A 15,661-nucleotide genomic window follows, 5' to 3' on the forward strand; every position below is an offset into this window, starting at 1 on the left:
AGTAGACTACTGAAATTCAAATGATTCATTCACTAAAAATAATGGAATGGAACGCGAATGGATTGTTACAACGGCAACAGGAGTTAGAAGTAGTTCTAGACATAGAAAAAATAGATATATGTCTTATATCTGAAACTCACTTTACAAATCAATCGTTTATCAAATTCAAAGGCTTTAAGATCTATCATGCTTTACATCCCAGCAATGTCGCGAGGGGTGGGAGTGCCATCATTATCAGAGACAATCTACAACATCATGAAGAAGTGAAACATGAAAGTGATAGAATTCAATTGATAGGTGTAGCAGTTCAAGCAGTAAATTATAACTTTGTTGTTGCAGCTATTTACTGTCCTCCCAGATATTCCATCAGAAGAGAGGAGTATTCGACATTGCTTGATATGTTAGGAGAAAAATTCATTCTTGGTGGTGATTTCAATGCAAAGCACGTTCATTGGGGATCGCGCTTAACAACTCACAAGGGAAGACAGCTCTTCGAAGCAATGAAAGAGATGAGGTGCGAAGCTCTTTCAACTGGTAAACCAACCTACTGGCCCACCGATACGAGGAAAATCCCAGATCTCATAGATTTCTTCCTGACAAAAAATATATCAGTTAATTATTTGCATTTAGAGGATAGTTTCGACCTTAATTCCGACCACTCACCCATCATTATGACTCTGAGTGATTCAATTCTACGGAAGGAGAATACTTGTCCAGCGTTAGCAAATAGCCGCACTGATTGGGATGGCTTCCAACAGATGCTGGAGGAAAGAATAGAATTGAACTCACCATTAAGGAACGAAGAACATATTGATCGGGAGTTGGAGAAGTTTGTGACTGATATCCAACAGGCAGCATGGTGTAATACCCCACAAATCAGAAGAAGAACCACTGGAAATAATTACCCTGCGGAAATCAGAGAATTGATTGTTGAAAAACGAAGAGCTAGAAGGAGATGGCAGCAATCACGTTCCCCCCAAGACAAAAGAGTTTTGAACAATTTAACTCAAGAACTAAGGAGAGAGATTCAATGTATCAAGGAAGAATCAATTAATAGTTACTTGAGAAACTTGACAGCAGAATTCAGCACGGACTACTCACTCTGGAAGGCAGCTAAAAAATAAAACGAACCATTCAACAATCTCCTCCTCTCAGAAAGCAGGACAGACAATGGGCGAGGAGTAGTGATGAAAAGGCACAGACATTTGCGGATCATCTTGTAAACGTTTTCCAGCCAATCAACTCAGGTGAAGACGAAACTTTAGAAGCGGATGAGAATATCTTACAGCCGAATCAAGAAATAATGCGTGTCACAGTAGAAGAAGTGAAAAGAGAAATAAGAAATCTGAATAACAAAAAAACCCCTGGATTTGACATGATAACCGGCTCAGTCCTCAAACACCTACCAAGGAAAGCAATAGTGAAATTAACAAACATTTTGAATGCTTCTTTCAGAATAAAATTCGTACCAGGAATATGGAAAGTAGCAGAGATGCTACTGAAGCCAGGTAAAGAGCCACATGAAGTATCATCATATAGGCCAATATCATTGTTACCGGTCCTATCCAAGTTGTTTGAAAGGATTTTACTTAGTATGCTAAAACCAATAATTGAGAGACAGCACATAATTCCAAATCACCAATTTGGCTTCAGAGTGAAACACTCAACAATAGATCAAGTGCATCGGATTATAAATGTAATAGAGAAGTGCTTAGAAGAGAAAAAAATTTGCTCAGCCGCTTTCCTTGATATAGGGCAAGCTTTTGATAAAGTATGGCATGAAGGTCTCATTTTCAAGCTCAAAAAAGTGCTACCAAAGCAATATACAGATATATTACAATCCTATCTCACTGACAGATACTTTAGGGTCAGGCATGAAAGTTCATATTCTGATTTGAAGGAAATTAAAGCAGGAGTTCCTCATGGCAGTGTTCTGGGACCAGTTCTTTACCTACTCTATACCAGCGATATTCCCAGCCTTAATGAGAATACTACAGCAACATTTGCAGACGACACAGCCATATTATCAGTAGACAGTAATATACATATTGCAACAGAGAAACTACAGAGATCCATCAACAAAATTCAAGATTGGACTAGAAAGTGGAGAATGAAATTGAATGAAACAAAGTCGATTCACATCAATTTTACCAATAAGAAGGACCTGCCCATACCAATAACTATCAACAACCAAGTTGTACCATATGCTAATGAAGTATCTAGGTATGACCTTGGACGCAAAGCTTCGCTGGAAGGCCCATGTCAAGAAGAAGAGAGAAGAGCTTGGAATCAAATATAAGAAGCTGTATTGGCTGATCGGAAGAAACTCTGTCCTTTCAATCCGAAACAAAGTACTTCTGTACAAACAGATATTAAAGCCAGTATGGACGTATGGTATACAACTTTGGGGGTGTACCAAAGAAAGCAACATCAATATCATTCAACGTTTTCAAAACAAAGTGCTAAGGAACATTGTGGATGCTCCTTGGTATGTCAGGAACAGCGATCTTCATAGAGACCTTCACGTCGATCTGGTGTCCACCGAGATCCAGAGGCATGCGGAGAGGCACGAGGGGCGACTGCACCAACATGACAACGTCGAGGCGATCCAGCTGCTAGACAATGGAGGGTTGGTGCGGAGGCTCAAAAGGAGGAAACCGTTTGAACTAGTGTAGTGCTTGTTCAAGTAGTGTCCAGTGAAAGAGCAGAGCAGTGATTGAGTGAATCTAGCTTCTATAGTGCAGTCAATAAGTGTACATATTAATTAAACAATAACAGTAAGAGTTTCTAATGAGAAATTCACTGTTCAATTTTTCAAGTAGTAATTTAGGATAGAAAAAACTAGCTCATTAGTCTTTAGACTAGATGGCTATAGTATTGACCAATAGAAAAAAAAAACCTTCCTATTTGGAAAAAATAAAGTTGCATTCAATATGGCGGACCAGATTTTTAAAGTCATAGTGAAGTAGTTTTTACAATTTGAATAGGATCCCCAATCACACCCATCATCAAATTACCTTTTTGTATGAGATATTAGGCCGTTCTCGGACTTTTCACCCAACCTGTATATTCAGTATATATTATGGGGTATAAAGCCGTTATCTTATCTAATCTGAAGTATTGGATTCCAGTCCTATTACGAAGCTAATCGCTCTTCCAAATGATTCCACGTGGGACTTCACCCGAAATAAACAGGTTAACCAAAATACACAACTCCTGAGAATGGCGTTACACTACTACCCTGTTATTATCTCCATATAAGAGATTCTTAGCATTATTACAGGTACAGTGATAGTGAAAATAATGACCAGGCTTATATTTCACGGTTCAGGCGCTTTCTGCTCGATTGCTCGCCTCAAGCTTCTGCTTACAGTATCCAATTACGAAATTGGAACTTGTTACCTTGGTGAACGAGCATTTACTGTCAAGGTCCCGGTTTTCCTTAATCAAGGGGGAAAGAATCTTAGTAATATTCTTTGAAAATTAGAGTCTTCAATGCTCCGGTTGACAGAGATCTCTTCCTTTTAATCAGATTGCTTGGATTTAATGTGAATTGACAGCGGAAAATGTCAAGATGCTAAGCCACCTCATTTTCAATTTTTATTTATAAAGTAGAATTATAGTACCCTTTTTCGAAATAAATCAAGTAATATATTAAGAATAAAAATTATAACAACTAGTTTCAGTGTTCACACCATCTTCAGGTTATAGAAGGAATTTCAAATTAGTAAAACGCTTATTTGAAATATATTTTATAACCTGAAGATGGTGTGAACACTGAAACTATTTGTTATAATTTGTTTCCTTTATATTTTATTATTATTTCAAGAAAGGGTTCTATAATTCAATTTTTCAAATATATCAATATTTTTGACAATAAAATTTATTTTTATGATCCAGATAGATATGAAGATATGATCTAATAATAAATATCGGGGGACCGAGCTTCACTCTCGAGTGTAAGAGCATAGACAATTTGTAACGAAAGATTGAATTTATAGTTCATATTTATTCATTAATTTTCTCAGTCGTACAATTATTGTTACAGTTATATGAGGAGGCACAACAGGCTTATGCCCAAAACTGATCCTTTTCAAATTTATACTGCACTCCAAATCAAAATATAAGTTAAGCTACTATCACTCATCAAAATAACAATTCATTATTCACACTTCAAAAAAATACACATCATCAATTACAAATAGATATACTATGAATTCCATTTATTTATTTATTCATTCATTCATAAATGGAGACAACGGGGGTCACCCCAAATCTGTCTCCTTTACATATTTGTACAATACAATATTGAGATTAAAAAAAGGAAAAATAGTTATAATATTATTGATAATAATAAGAAAAATAATAATAGGAAAATTAATGTATAAGAAAAAGAAGAAAATGACAAAAAATACAATGAGTACAAAAACTTGTAATCTAGTTGAAAAAGAGAAAAAGAAACTTGATAAATGCAAAATTGAAAAAACAACGATTGAATCAAAATATGATCAGAACTTCTTATATAAATAATAACAAAATACCGTACCTCTCGCCCCAAACCATGTGCACAGCCACACCCATGCATCCAAAAGATATTGTTGACATCCACCTAAACCATACTAGCGTATAAAACTTTGCGGAATCTAGCACGAGAAAACCAGAAGACATCTAGCTGCCCCGTTAAATTATTGTAAATTCTCTGCATTCTATTCAGGGGAGAGTGATAGTTTCTTAGAGTTCTGGAGCGGGGAACCATGAATGAAAAATCAGAACGTCGAGCCACAGGTGATACATATATATTCAACTTAGATAGTAAATGTGGTGCATCTATTTCATTATTCAGGAGACCAAAGAGGCTCATTAGGAATGATATACTATGTTTGCTTCAATATTTGTTAATATACTATGTACTATTCCACACTAACAGCATGTAGTTACTATTTTGGACTCTCTGAAGTGAACATGTTTTCTAAAAAAAAGAGAAATAAACAGAAGTAAGTTTTTCTCGTGAGATCAGCTGAGGGAAAACCCACACACGCACTCGCTCACTCACTTCCATTACGGTATCGACAGACAACAAAAATTCCAGCTGTTTTTCCAAGGATGTATTATCTATCCTTCACATGTCCTTCAGCGAGGTATCCTAGGTTTGAGACCTAGTGCAATCGAATTTTCATATCATAAACCTTTGTTCCAAGTTTCGTGAGAATCGTTAGAGCCGTTTTCGAGATTCGGTCACATACAGATATATAAACAAATAAACATGTGAACCTATAAACAGAAATCGTAGGATCTCGTGGTCTGTAGATGATGGAAGTGAGTGAGCGAGTTCATGTGTGTGGGACTGTTTCAAAATTATGACTCAGCTGTTGAAATTTTGTAATCATTCAAATCAAATCAAATCACTTTTATTGTCAGAAACACTTTCACATGTTTAAACAATCGTCAAACAAACGTTTACACCAATCAATATGTCTAAAGTCATGAAACACTTTTAATTATAGGTAAGTATTGAAGGCGTGCTACTTAACAAATATCGTATTAAGGCTATACTAAAAATTCCTCAACTGAATAGAGGCATTTTTGTAGAAGAATAGCTTTGATAGACCTTTCAAATTATTTGATTTCTAGATGTTTAGTCTCTAGAGGAAGTTTATTGAACAGTTTTATAGAAGTAAATTGCCAGTTTCTCTGAGTGCCAGTATAACGTGTGAATCTACTCTCACGTCCTCCCTGTGTCTAGTAGAATAATTATGTATATCACTATATAACATATTTGCCCACATTCTTCCTCATGTAAATCAAACACACATAGACATATAGTGATGGAAGAGTCAACACACCTAATCCTTGAAAGAGAGGTTTACAACTTGCAAGCGGTGGTGCATGGCAAATAATTCTAAGAGCTTTTTTTGTAATTTAAAAACCGTAGAGCCATTTCCCCATAGCTGGACACCATAAGCTGAGTGACTATATATGTGCGCATAATAGACACTCATTAAGACATCATGTTCGACAATATTGCTCAGTCTACGCAAAAGAAATATCCCTTTACTGAGCTTACCAGATGTATAATCTATATGACATTTCCAGTTCAAGTTTGTGTCCAGCATAAGACCTAAGAATTTCAGAGAACCCAAGCAAGTAAACCTCGTATTGAAACTAAATTGAGACTCAGATTATTGGAAGCACACCAGTCTTCAATAGCCAATGTGCTTCTCTCAAGCACTGCATTAATATGCTGAACAACAGCGGCTCAAGTATGGAACCTTGTGGTACACCATATCTGACCACTTTGCCACTTGAGAACTCACCATTCCTAAACCCAAATTGCATTCTGTCACCAAGGTAGGAACGAATAAGATCTACTGCCGCTTTTTTCATGCCAAAAAAGAGAGTTTATTACATAGAATTTCATGCTCAACTGAATCAAAAGCTTTAGTTAAATCAAAAGCTCTTAGATTAACTTTACTTTGTTGCTCCAAGTTCTTGATAACTCTCTCTACAAGGTTCAAAACATTATCACTTGTACTTAAATTTTTCCTAAAGCCATACTGGTCTTTTGACAATATCTTATTGTTTTCGAAATAAGCAACTAGTTGCTCATGAAGGAGAATTTCAAAAACTTTAGACAATATCTCCACTATGCAAATGGGTCTATAATATCCTATTTTTGTCCTGTCACCTTTTTTATGAACTGGTATCATTTTTACTTTCTTAAGCTCATCTGGGAATATTCCTAACTCTATGCACATATTGAAAATGTGTGTTAGAACTTTTGCTATATTTGGAGCAGCAATCTTTAAAATAACAGAGTTCAGTCCATTTATAACCAAACATTTGCTGTTACTTAATTCTTTTATGGTCTCAAGTACCTGCTTGACCTTGAAGCGCCTGAAACTAAACTTAGAATCGGGTTTAGACATCTGTTGAACGTAATAGTTGAAATCAAATCTACTCTTAGAAATTTCTTCACTTTGTTTGACTATCTTATCTATGAAAAAATTGTTAATATCGTTAGCTGGTAGCTCACAAGATAATTTGGATAAAGAACTATCCCTGCAAAGGTGCCTATTCACAACTTTCCAAGCAGCCTTACTCTTATTCTTACTGTCCTGAATTACTTTACTATCAAACTCACGCTTTGCTTTCTTAATTGCCGATCTATAATAGTTTCTATGCTCATTATAAGCAATCTTCATTGTATCGCTAGAAGAATCTTTATACAAATGAAACATCTGTTCACACTTTATTTTTAAGGTTTGTAACTCTGATGTAAACCACTTTTTACCCTCACCTTTATTTGAACATATTTTTCTAAGCTTCAATGGATAGGCCGAGTTCACTGACCGCAAAAAAAGTTCATTAATCTTTTGTATCTTCTCAGCAATATTATTCAGTTGATAAACAGCTAACCAATTTATTGAATCCAAGTATGCAAGAAATATACTTGTCCTATTCTCATTAATTTGTCTAATTGGAATTTTATTTCCCTCTTCATGCTCGCTAACTGTTCTGGCCAGAGAATTCGAATTGTAGCGCCAGAATGCCAGACTGTGGTTCTGCCAATAGCAGGCTTGTGTTTGCATCGGCGCAGACTGTCCTGCTTGCTTGGCATTGTGGATTTTTCTGAAAGTCTTCTGTCTTGTCTCGTCAGCCCGTTGTCTTGCAAGACAAAATTGTGTTTGTCTGTCATGTAATTTTCGATCGGAAATTTATTGTAAATTGTTTGAGTGTAGTGTGTGTGAATTATGAATATAACAGCATAAATAGTATTGAATTGAATTAATTTGAATCGGATTTGAATTTATAAAGAATCCAGTTTGAGCTTTGTTCAAAACACAGTGCATAGCCTGCAAGTTGAATGCGAAAAGGCAGCTCGTAAGCAAGAACCTATCTTCCCAGATTTTGTCCCACCCTGAACCTGACCAAGACACCTAATAAAGGCTTCGAAGGGCAAGTAGTCAAGATTGGAATAAATCTGGTGAGTTTTTGCTCTTTTTTATTGATCATTAATGCAGAGTTTAACTGTACAAATAACCTGGCTCAAATTGAAGATTAAATTTTGCCCCTTGTTTGTATTTGATTATTTAAATAGTAAATTACAGTCCTCTGGTAGCTCTAGCCTGAGCTTTGTTCAGAACACTAACAGCTAACATTCTTTCAACGGTTACATTTAAACTTATAGCTAAGTGATCAGACAAAGCAGTATACACAATTTTACTTTCCTATCTGCTGTAATGAATATCTGTGGTAATATTGTCAATGCATGTACCGCTAGAATGGAAATTCAGTTCAATCAGGTACTTAGTGCTGGTTGCAAAAAAATCAGGTTATTTTTAATCCTGATTAATTCAGTAAAACCATCTTTTTGAAATGGTCTTCTCTGATTTGGTTCACGTGAAATTATTCAGGATTAAAATTTAACCGGCTCTTGTGCAACCGGGCCTTTGTGAGGGAGATTTTTGCATTCCTCTGGGAATTAATCTCAATTCATTGTGATTAGATAGAACATTTCTGTATAAACTATGCATATTATCATTATTTCTTTTTTCGTAATAATTTTTTTATGCTTTTTTCTCCAGAGCGAAGCTCAGTCCCCGATATTTCATTCTTAATTGATTAAGACATCATCTCATTCCATCAAATCCATCCAATTCACAAGATATCATAGATATTTTTTGCTGTTAGAAGTTTTTATAACTCAATCTCATTCAAAACTGACTTTTTCTCGGGAATGGCTAACTTGAATTTTGAATGACTTTTATTTGTTCTCCCTCCAAGTATTATGCTAAGAATAAGTATAATGCTAATTGAGAAACTGGATTAGTTATGTTTTGTCGTCAGTTGACAGAATGGATAGGGGGATTCAGAGAGAAGTTTGAGAGACATCAGTAAATGAGTTGGTGGGCAGTGAGCACAAGAATCAATACTCTTTCCCACGCTTCCTCCCTATATTTTTCATTTATCTCATTTTCGAAGTTTGTTGGTTGGAATAATGAAAGCCTGGCCAGAGAGAAAAATGATTCCCACCAAGATTTTCCTTATTGAAGATGAAAAATAGTTGATTGATAACTGGTGAGATTGATCAAAATTCGAATAGTCTACCAATATTCAAGCTCCAAGTATTTCATGTATATGATTTATATTTCATAAAATCACTTCACTTTCATGGACTACTTGATTCAAATTAATAAAAAGTTTTTAATATGCTCTAAAAGTTTTCATACTGTTTCTATCAATATGATTTATATTTATATATTTTTTTGCTAACTATACAAACATGATAAAATTTCGGATTCAAAATTTCTAAATTCAGTTTGAGAGGAATCACTTCATTCTAGAACTGAAGCCGTATGAATCTAATACCGTTTTAATTTGCTTAATACTTTGATTTGTGAGAAATCATTGGACTAACTCAATAAGTGAAATAAAACTGGAGGATTCTTCCTTGGAATATAGTCATTTTTGACCGAGCGAAGTGAGGTCTAAGATTCAAGTCGACGGTTTGGCATTTCTCTTAATGTTTAAATGTTTGTATGTTTAAATGTTTTTATGTTGCGCATTTACGGTGAAACGCAGTAATAGATTTTCATGAAATTTGACAGTTATGTTCCTTTTTAAATTACGCGTCGACGTATATACAAGGTTTTTAGAAATTTTGCATTTCAAGGATAATATAAAAGGAAAAAGGAGCCTCCTTCATACGCCAATATTACCGTAAAAATCTGGTGTGGCGCACTCACACAACTTTCCTTGCCGTTATGAAAATTAATCACCTGACGCTAGTGTTCCCGCGCATCTCAAGTCTACTATTCAAAGATTTAAGCCAGCTGGTGACAGGACTATAACGCTGGAGACACACGAGGTCTGCTATCTCTTCATAGTGAATGATTCAATAGAATCAACAGTTTGCAATTGAAATAATAACATTTTCTCGAATTTCGAGCTTATTTTGAATTTTAGGTGAAAATGTTACAAAACATAAAATGTAGAGATTTTCATGCTCAATCTTTCCCATTTGGAATTTTTAGTTTAAATTGTATCTGAAGCCTGATAATTGGGAATCTAAAATCGAACTGTGCATAGATGGGGCGGGGCGGAGCTCCTGAAATTTTTACAAATATGGGACTTGTGGCCGTTGATAGAACTTAACGATGACTATTTTAGGTATGAATTTGATCAAAATCGTTGGAGCCATTTCCGAGAAAATCGCGAAAAACCCAGTTTTTGACATTTTCGTAATTTTAGCCGCCATATTGAATTGCATTCGATCGAAATTGATCGTGTCGGATCCTTATATGGGAAGGACCTTAAGTTCCAAATTTCAAGTTATTCCGTTGATATTGAGAGATGAGATATCGTGTACACAGACGCACATACACTCATACACACACACACACACACACACACACACACACACACACACACACACACACACACACACACACACACACACACACACACACATACAGACCAATACCCAGAAACCACTTTTTTGGGCTCAAGGGACCTCGAAACGTATAGAAATTTACAAATTGGGGTACCTTAATTTTTTTCGGAAAGCGATACTTTCCTTACCTATGGTAATAGGGCAAGGAAAGTAAAAATCAGACTATAGAATTATTCATCATAAATCAGCTGTCTAGTGGACTATAATACTACCCGTTCAAAAACATCGAACATCTTGAAAATGTATTTTTCCATTAACGTTAGTAGACAGTTGACTATAATACTACCCGTACAAAAACATCGAACATCTTGAAAATTGTATCTTTTCATCAACGTTGTAGACAGTTGCAGCCAGACCTGATAACAGCGCTCACACTCACATTCTGGGACGACACGTCACGGTACAATATAGGACAGAAAGCTCTATGTTTATTTAGGATTTTTTCTATACATTTTTAATTGATAAATTATTTATTGATTTTTGAGAAAACATAACAACAGGTCAATGTAGCCTCAATGAGCGCGAGGTCTACTGTTCACAGAACTACTAGTAATTTTATCTTCTACACCTCAAGAAAGAAATTTACAAAGAATAACTAAACTACTATAAATATAGATAAAGGTTGCTTGAATTTGAATGTGATCATTTAGGTATGGGAAAATAATGTCGGATAATTCAATATGGCCAAGAGACCAGAGTTTATTTACAACAAGGTAGCTTTCAGCCTACTGGTTGAAATGTTATCTGCTACGCTCATTCTATAAACTTGTGTTAAACTGAATTATTTGAAAACTGCTACTTTAACATATAACACTGCTTCTCAACTGTCCATTATATTTTGTAGTTCCCCCGAGTTGAGTCCCTTGTTCGAGTGCTTTCTTGGTTTGACAGCTACTGAAACTTAACTCTTAACTGTAGGCTACTCTTTACACAGCTGTCATATCCAACAAACAACTTCTCCAATAGGTTAGTGCGGTACAGCGTTGCCATGAGCATCGGTAGCAGAAGGCAATCATTGTGACAACCACAATATCAACAAGGTGTGCGATTCAAAACAAAATAGAATGGCCATTCGCTCAAGATTCTACAAAATAGTGAACACCACTCCTTGCACCTAAATATAGAAACTCCTAAACTATCCATTGAAATCGAATTCTGTTTACCGTTCAGTGTGATTTCTTGCTGTGAGTGTGAAGTTCATCCTACCTCACTTTTATTTGACATGATGTTACATTTATATGATGTTCTTATAATTATTCATGGAAATGTATTCTCAATGTAGATTTTTCAATAAATTCGAATAAATCATAGCTGTTAATGTTCACCTGATTGAAATCTGAAGTAGTGGTTTAGATTTTGTTAAGTCATAGTAGCAATGAATGGATGGATGGCTAAATACTGTCCATGAGACTGCAATGATTGTAGAGGATTCGTGTATTTTAATGAGCTCTTATTAGATAAGCTAACCAACGAAAGAGCAACGAATTCTTCATCCCATTCAGCCGATTGAAGTTGAGTGATAGAAAATATATCACTTGGATAGCAGCCATCTGTCATCATTATGAGAGTCAATAGGAGTTGAATAGCTGAAAATTCAGCCTAAGCTAGCTAACACTTCATTCTGCTGGAAATCACTGGAATGTGATTACAACTTACAGGGAACCTGTGAATTAAGCTAATTATTAACAATCAGCTTAGTAGTATTCGAACGCTTTACTCTCGACTTTTCTTGAAGATCTTTTTAAATGACAGTTTCCAAATTGAAAATCTTCATAAAGTAGTGCAATCCCAAAGATACATATGCAATACAGATGGGTGATCCCATTGAGAGGAGGGATTGCAAACATTGTTTGATTTCAATTCATGTATGATTTCAATCATTGAATTTTTGTTCAATTCCCAATATTGATACTTTAGGAAAATATGTAAGCACCCACCTATACTTTTATCTTTCTTAGTAGCCGACAGCCTAGCTTCGATCGCCGTAATCGACTAGCCAGCCAGCCAGCCAGCCAGACTAGCTTTGCCCTCTGGACCCCGGCTGAATCATCCAGAAATAAGAGAAGCAGGCTCGCTTCGATCTCCTGAATTTTTTATTTCAGCTGGCTTTCTTCGTAAAAGCAAAGAGAACGCAGATTTTGGGCGTATGTTTGGCGTTAATTCAAAGCCCTTCCAATACAATATTAGTAAAACTCAGACGAACACAATTACAAAATTTGAATATTCCCTGTCTATTAGTTTCTGCAAATGCTGAGAAAACGCAGAAAATGTTAAAAAAACAGCCTATTTTGGTCATATCTTTGATATTATACAAAAACTCTTCACAAACAACATTTGTAAACCTTAGGTGAACCTGTGTACCAAAATTGAACTTTTCCATGAATAATAAGTATTTGAAAAATCTGATGAAACGCAGGAGATTGATGGAAAACACTCGAGAACCGCTTATTTTCGGCGTCTCTTTGACGTCTCTTTTCTAAATTCTGAAATTTTTATGTGCTCTGGCAAGGCATTATAAAGACTGATACACAAACTCCTAGCCCCTCTAGCGAAAAGAGTAGTTCGATGATCATCATCTCTAAGATGATAATATTGCTGTCATATCACTCTCATTTCTCCTAATACATTCATAAATGAAAAGACTGGGGAGAGGAAGAATTTCCAGCTTTTTAAAGAATGGCCGGCATCTTGTTCTCACTGTTCCACCTACCATAGCTTAACTGTAATAGCTTACTTATGAACTCTTGCTTTTTAGCTTATTTTTGAAATATTTGGATGGATTCTGTAGAGCTCGCTCACAATGCAACTCCATATCATAGAAGGAATGAAACTATGCATAGTAGACGCTTTTCAAATTCTGAATATTCAATAGACAATACTTCGAATTATGAAAACAGCACAGTTCAGTCTCCTCAAATAATCGATGTGAGGCCTTCAGAACAATCCACTATTAATCATTTTTACTCCCAACACTCTTCAAAAAGAAGGAATTGTACCTTTACTCTCATTATTATCATTACATTTCCAACATGATCTGATACTGATATCAGTCCCATGTTCATTGTTATTCAAGCCGAAGAAAAAGAATCTCAATTGCATTTGTCTTACAAAAACAGAACCGAGAACATCTTTGAACATGTACGTACTTCTCATAAGGATGAATTCCCGCTCTCTTGTTTACTTAGCAAATGGGACTTAAATTAACCTGTTAATATTACATGGTGCAGCGGGACAAGAGATGAACTACAGCATAGAGTGAAAGTAAACAGTCTTTTCAAGATATATTTGTCATCCAATAAAGTATCAAATGTGGGAATTGAAATGAGACACTCAAACTGTTCCACTATATTCCATCGATATATTATTAGATATATTGCATATAAGAGTACTTCATAATATTATGATGATTATTTTGAAATTGAAAACAATTTCCACTGCCGAATTTGATACGCTCACGATACGCCGTGGTAGAGTATCATCAAAGAGAATAATATGATCGTGTTTCCACTCATGCTTCCACTTGAAGTGCGTCCAGGATAGCTCTCAAAGGATCAAGAGATGAATGAATTCCTATTTCTGTCTGGTGATACAGCTGATACACCCACCCACAAGATTCACAGTACAGGATGGTGTACTCCAGAATGATTTCCACTCTCCGGACTCATTAACGGTCCAGTTGTCATAGCAACTGTTGAACAAAGCAACCATCTCGAAATAATCACTGTATGGCTGTGAACAAGCTCCTTAGGAAGAATCTTTCTACAGACGTTGGCTATGAGCATCTTATGATCTGCACTCTGTTGGATAATCATCGCCATTTAATTCGTCTTTTAGGCCACAATTTAACACATAAACTATGGGAAAGAGGTATATAAAAGCCTATTCATAATACTGACTACAAATTTTTTGCGGATATTTTTGGGTTTAAATGATTGTAGAATCAACCTTGGTGATAAATTTTAATAACATCATTTCAATATGTACTCTTATAATATTTATTCATGTAGAGAAGAGATTGAGACCATTCGCAAGTCTTTATCATGAAGTTGTCATGGAAAAATGGATTTTATTTATTCCCACAATCACAACATCAGAGGAATGATTGGGAGAGAATCAACATGATAAACCCAAAACTGTTTCTCTCCCTAAAGTTCTTTATTCTACAATTTGCAAGTAACAAAATTATTATATTGATGCAAGACGTTCATTGTTGAAAGTTTTCTAGGTATCCAACCCGATGGCCAGTTGAGGATAATTGGAGGATATGATGCTCACCTGGGAGAGTTTCCATATCAGGTCAGCAGTAGTAGGAATAGTCAGTAGGGAGTAGAATTTGTAGTAGTATGATTGATAGAATGTTTCACTTAAAAAGTTGCCTATCACAACTTATCATATTATGTGAAACTCCAATAAAAGCTTGTACATTCATTAGTCTATTATAGTATTGTATTTTTTCAGTAGTGTTCATATTAGTAACTTCTGGGGCATATCAATACATTTCCTTCAATACTCGAGTGAGGCATTCCACAAATATTACTGGCACACATTGTTATTATGATTAACTTTAAATTAGTTCCCTCTAGAGCAGGTTTATTCATAATTTTCTTTGTTGATGTAATTACAGAGAGAAATAATAGGAGAGGATATTCGATTAGTCTATATTGAACATTGTAGGCTAACTCATTAAGTGAGTAGAACAAACGTTTAACACTTATAGAAAGAGAGAAATACATCAATCTATCTATCTAACCTCTCCACATATAGACCGATTCTTTTAAATAATTTGTACAGGACAAATCGGCAAAGCTTTTGAGGCTAGAGCTAGGGAAGAAATCCAGGAAATGAACTCAGGGCACTTGAAGACAAAGACAAAAGACTCACACAAGTGGATCTCTCTGGTCATTATAACATGTGCTTTGATCGTTCGAGAGCTGGACACTCTAGAAAATAGCTCGATTTAGAGCCAACTTCCTTATCAAGGTTACAATATTGAGTTTATCGATGAATTAGTAAATCCTTTAGCTCATTTGATTTATTCTCTTCTATTACAACATGCCTTCAGGAGAGCTGATCAGATTAATAAGAATATACAATCTTCTTTGGAGTTGAACTGTTCTATTTGTAAATCAGAGCTATGATAATAGGCTATAGCCAGTGTTACAAACTCATCGATTTTAGACGTTTGATTTTTTGCTGCCCATATAAATT

The 15,661-nt window shown here is 35.4% G+C and overlaps 1 protein-coding gene across 1 annotated transcript in view; it reads left to right on the plus strand.

Annotated features, from left to right (window-relative positions):
* The window catches only part of LOC111055740 (trypsin-2), a gene marked incomplete at its 3' end in the record, with an annotated part of 51,025 nt that overhangs the window by 24,415 nt on the left and 10,949 nt on the right, over positions 1-15,661 (plus strand). Inside the window, 1 exon segment of the mRNA XM_039427488.1 lies at positions 14,679-14,749. Within this exon segment, the coding sequence (XP_039283422.1) occupies positions 14,679-14,749 (71 nt within the window).

This window comes from Nilaparvata lugens, chromosome 4 (genome assembly GCF_014356525.2).
Source record: "Nilaparvata lugens isolate BPH chromosome 4, ASM1435652v1, whole genome shotgun sequence".
NCBI lineage: Eukaryota > Metazoa > Arthropoda > Insecta > Hemiptera > Delphacidae > Nilaparvata > Nilaparvata lugens.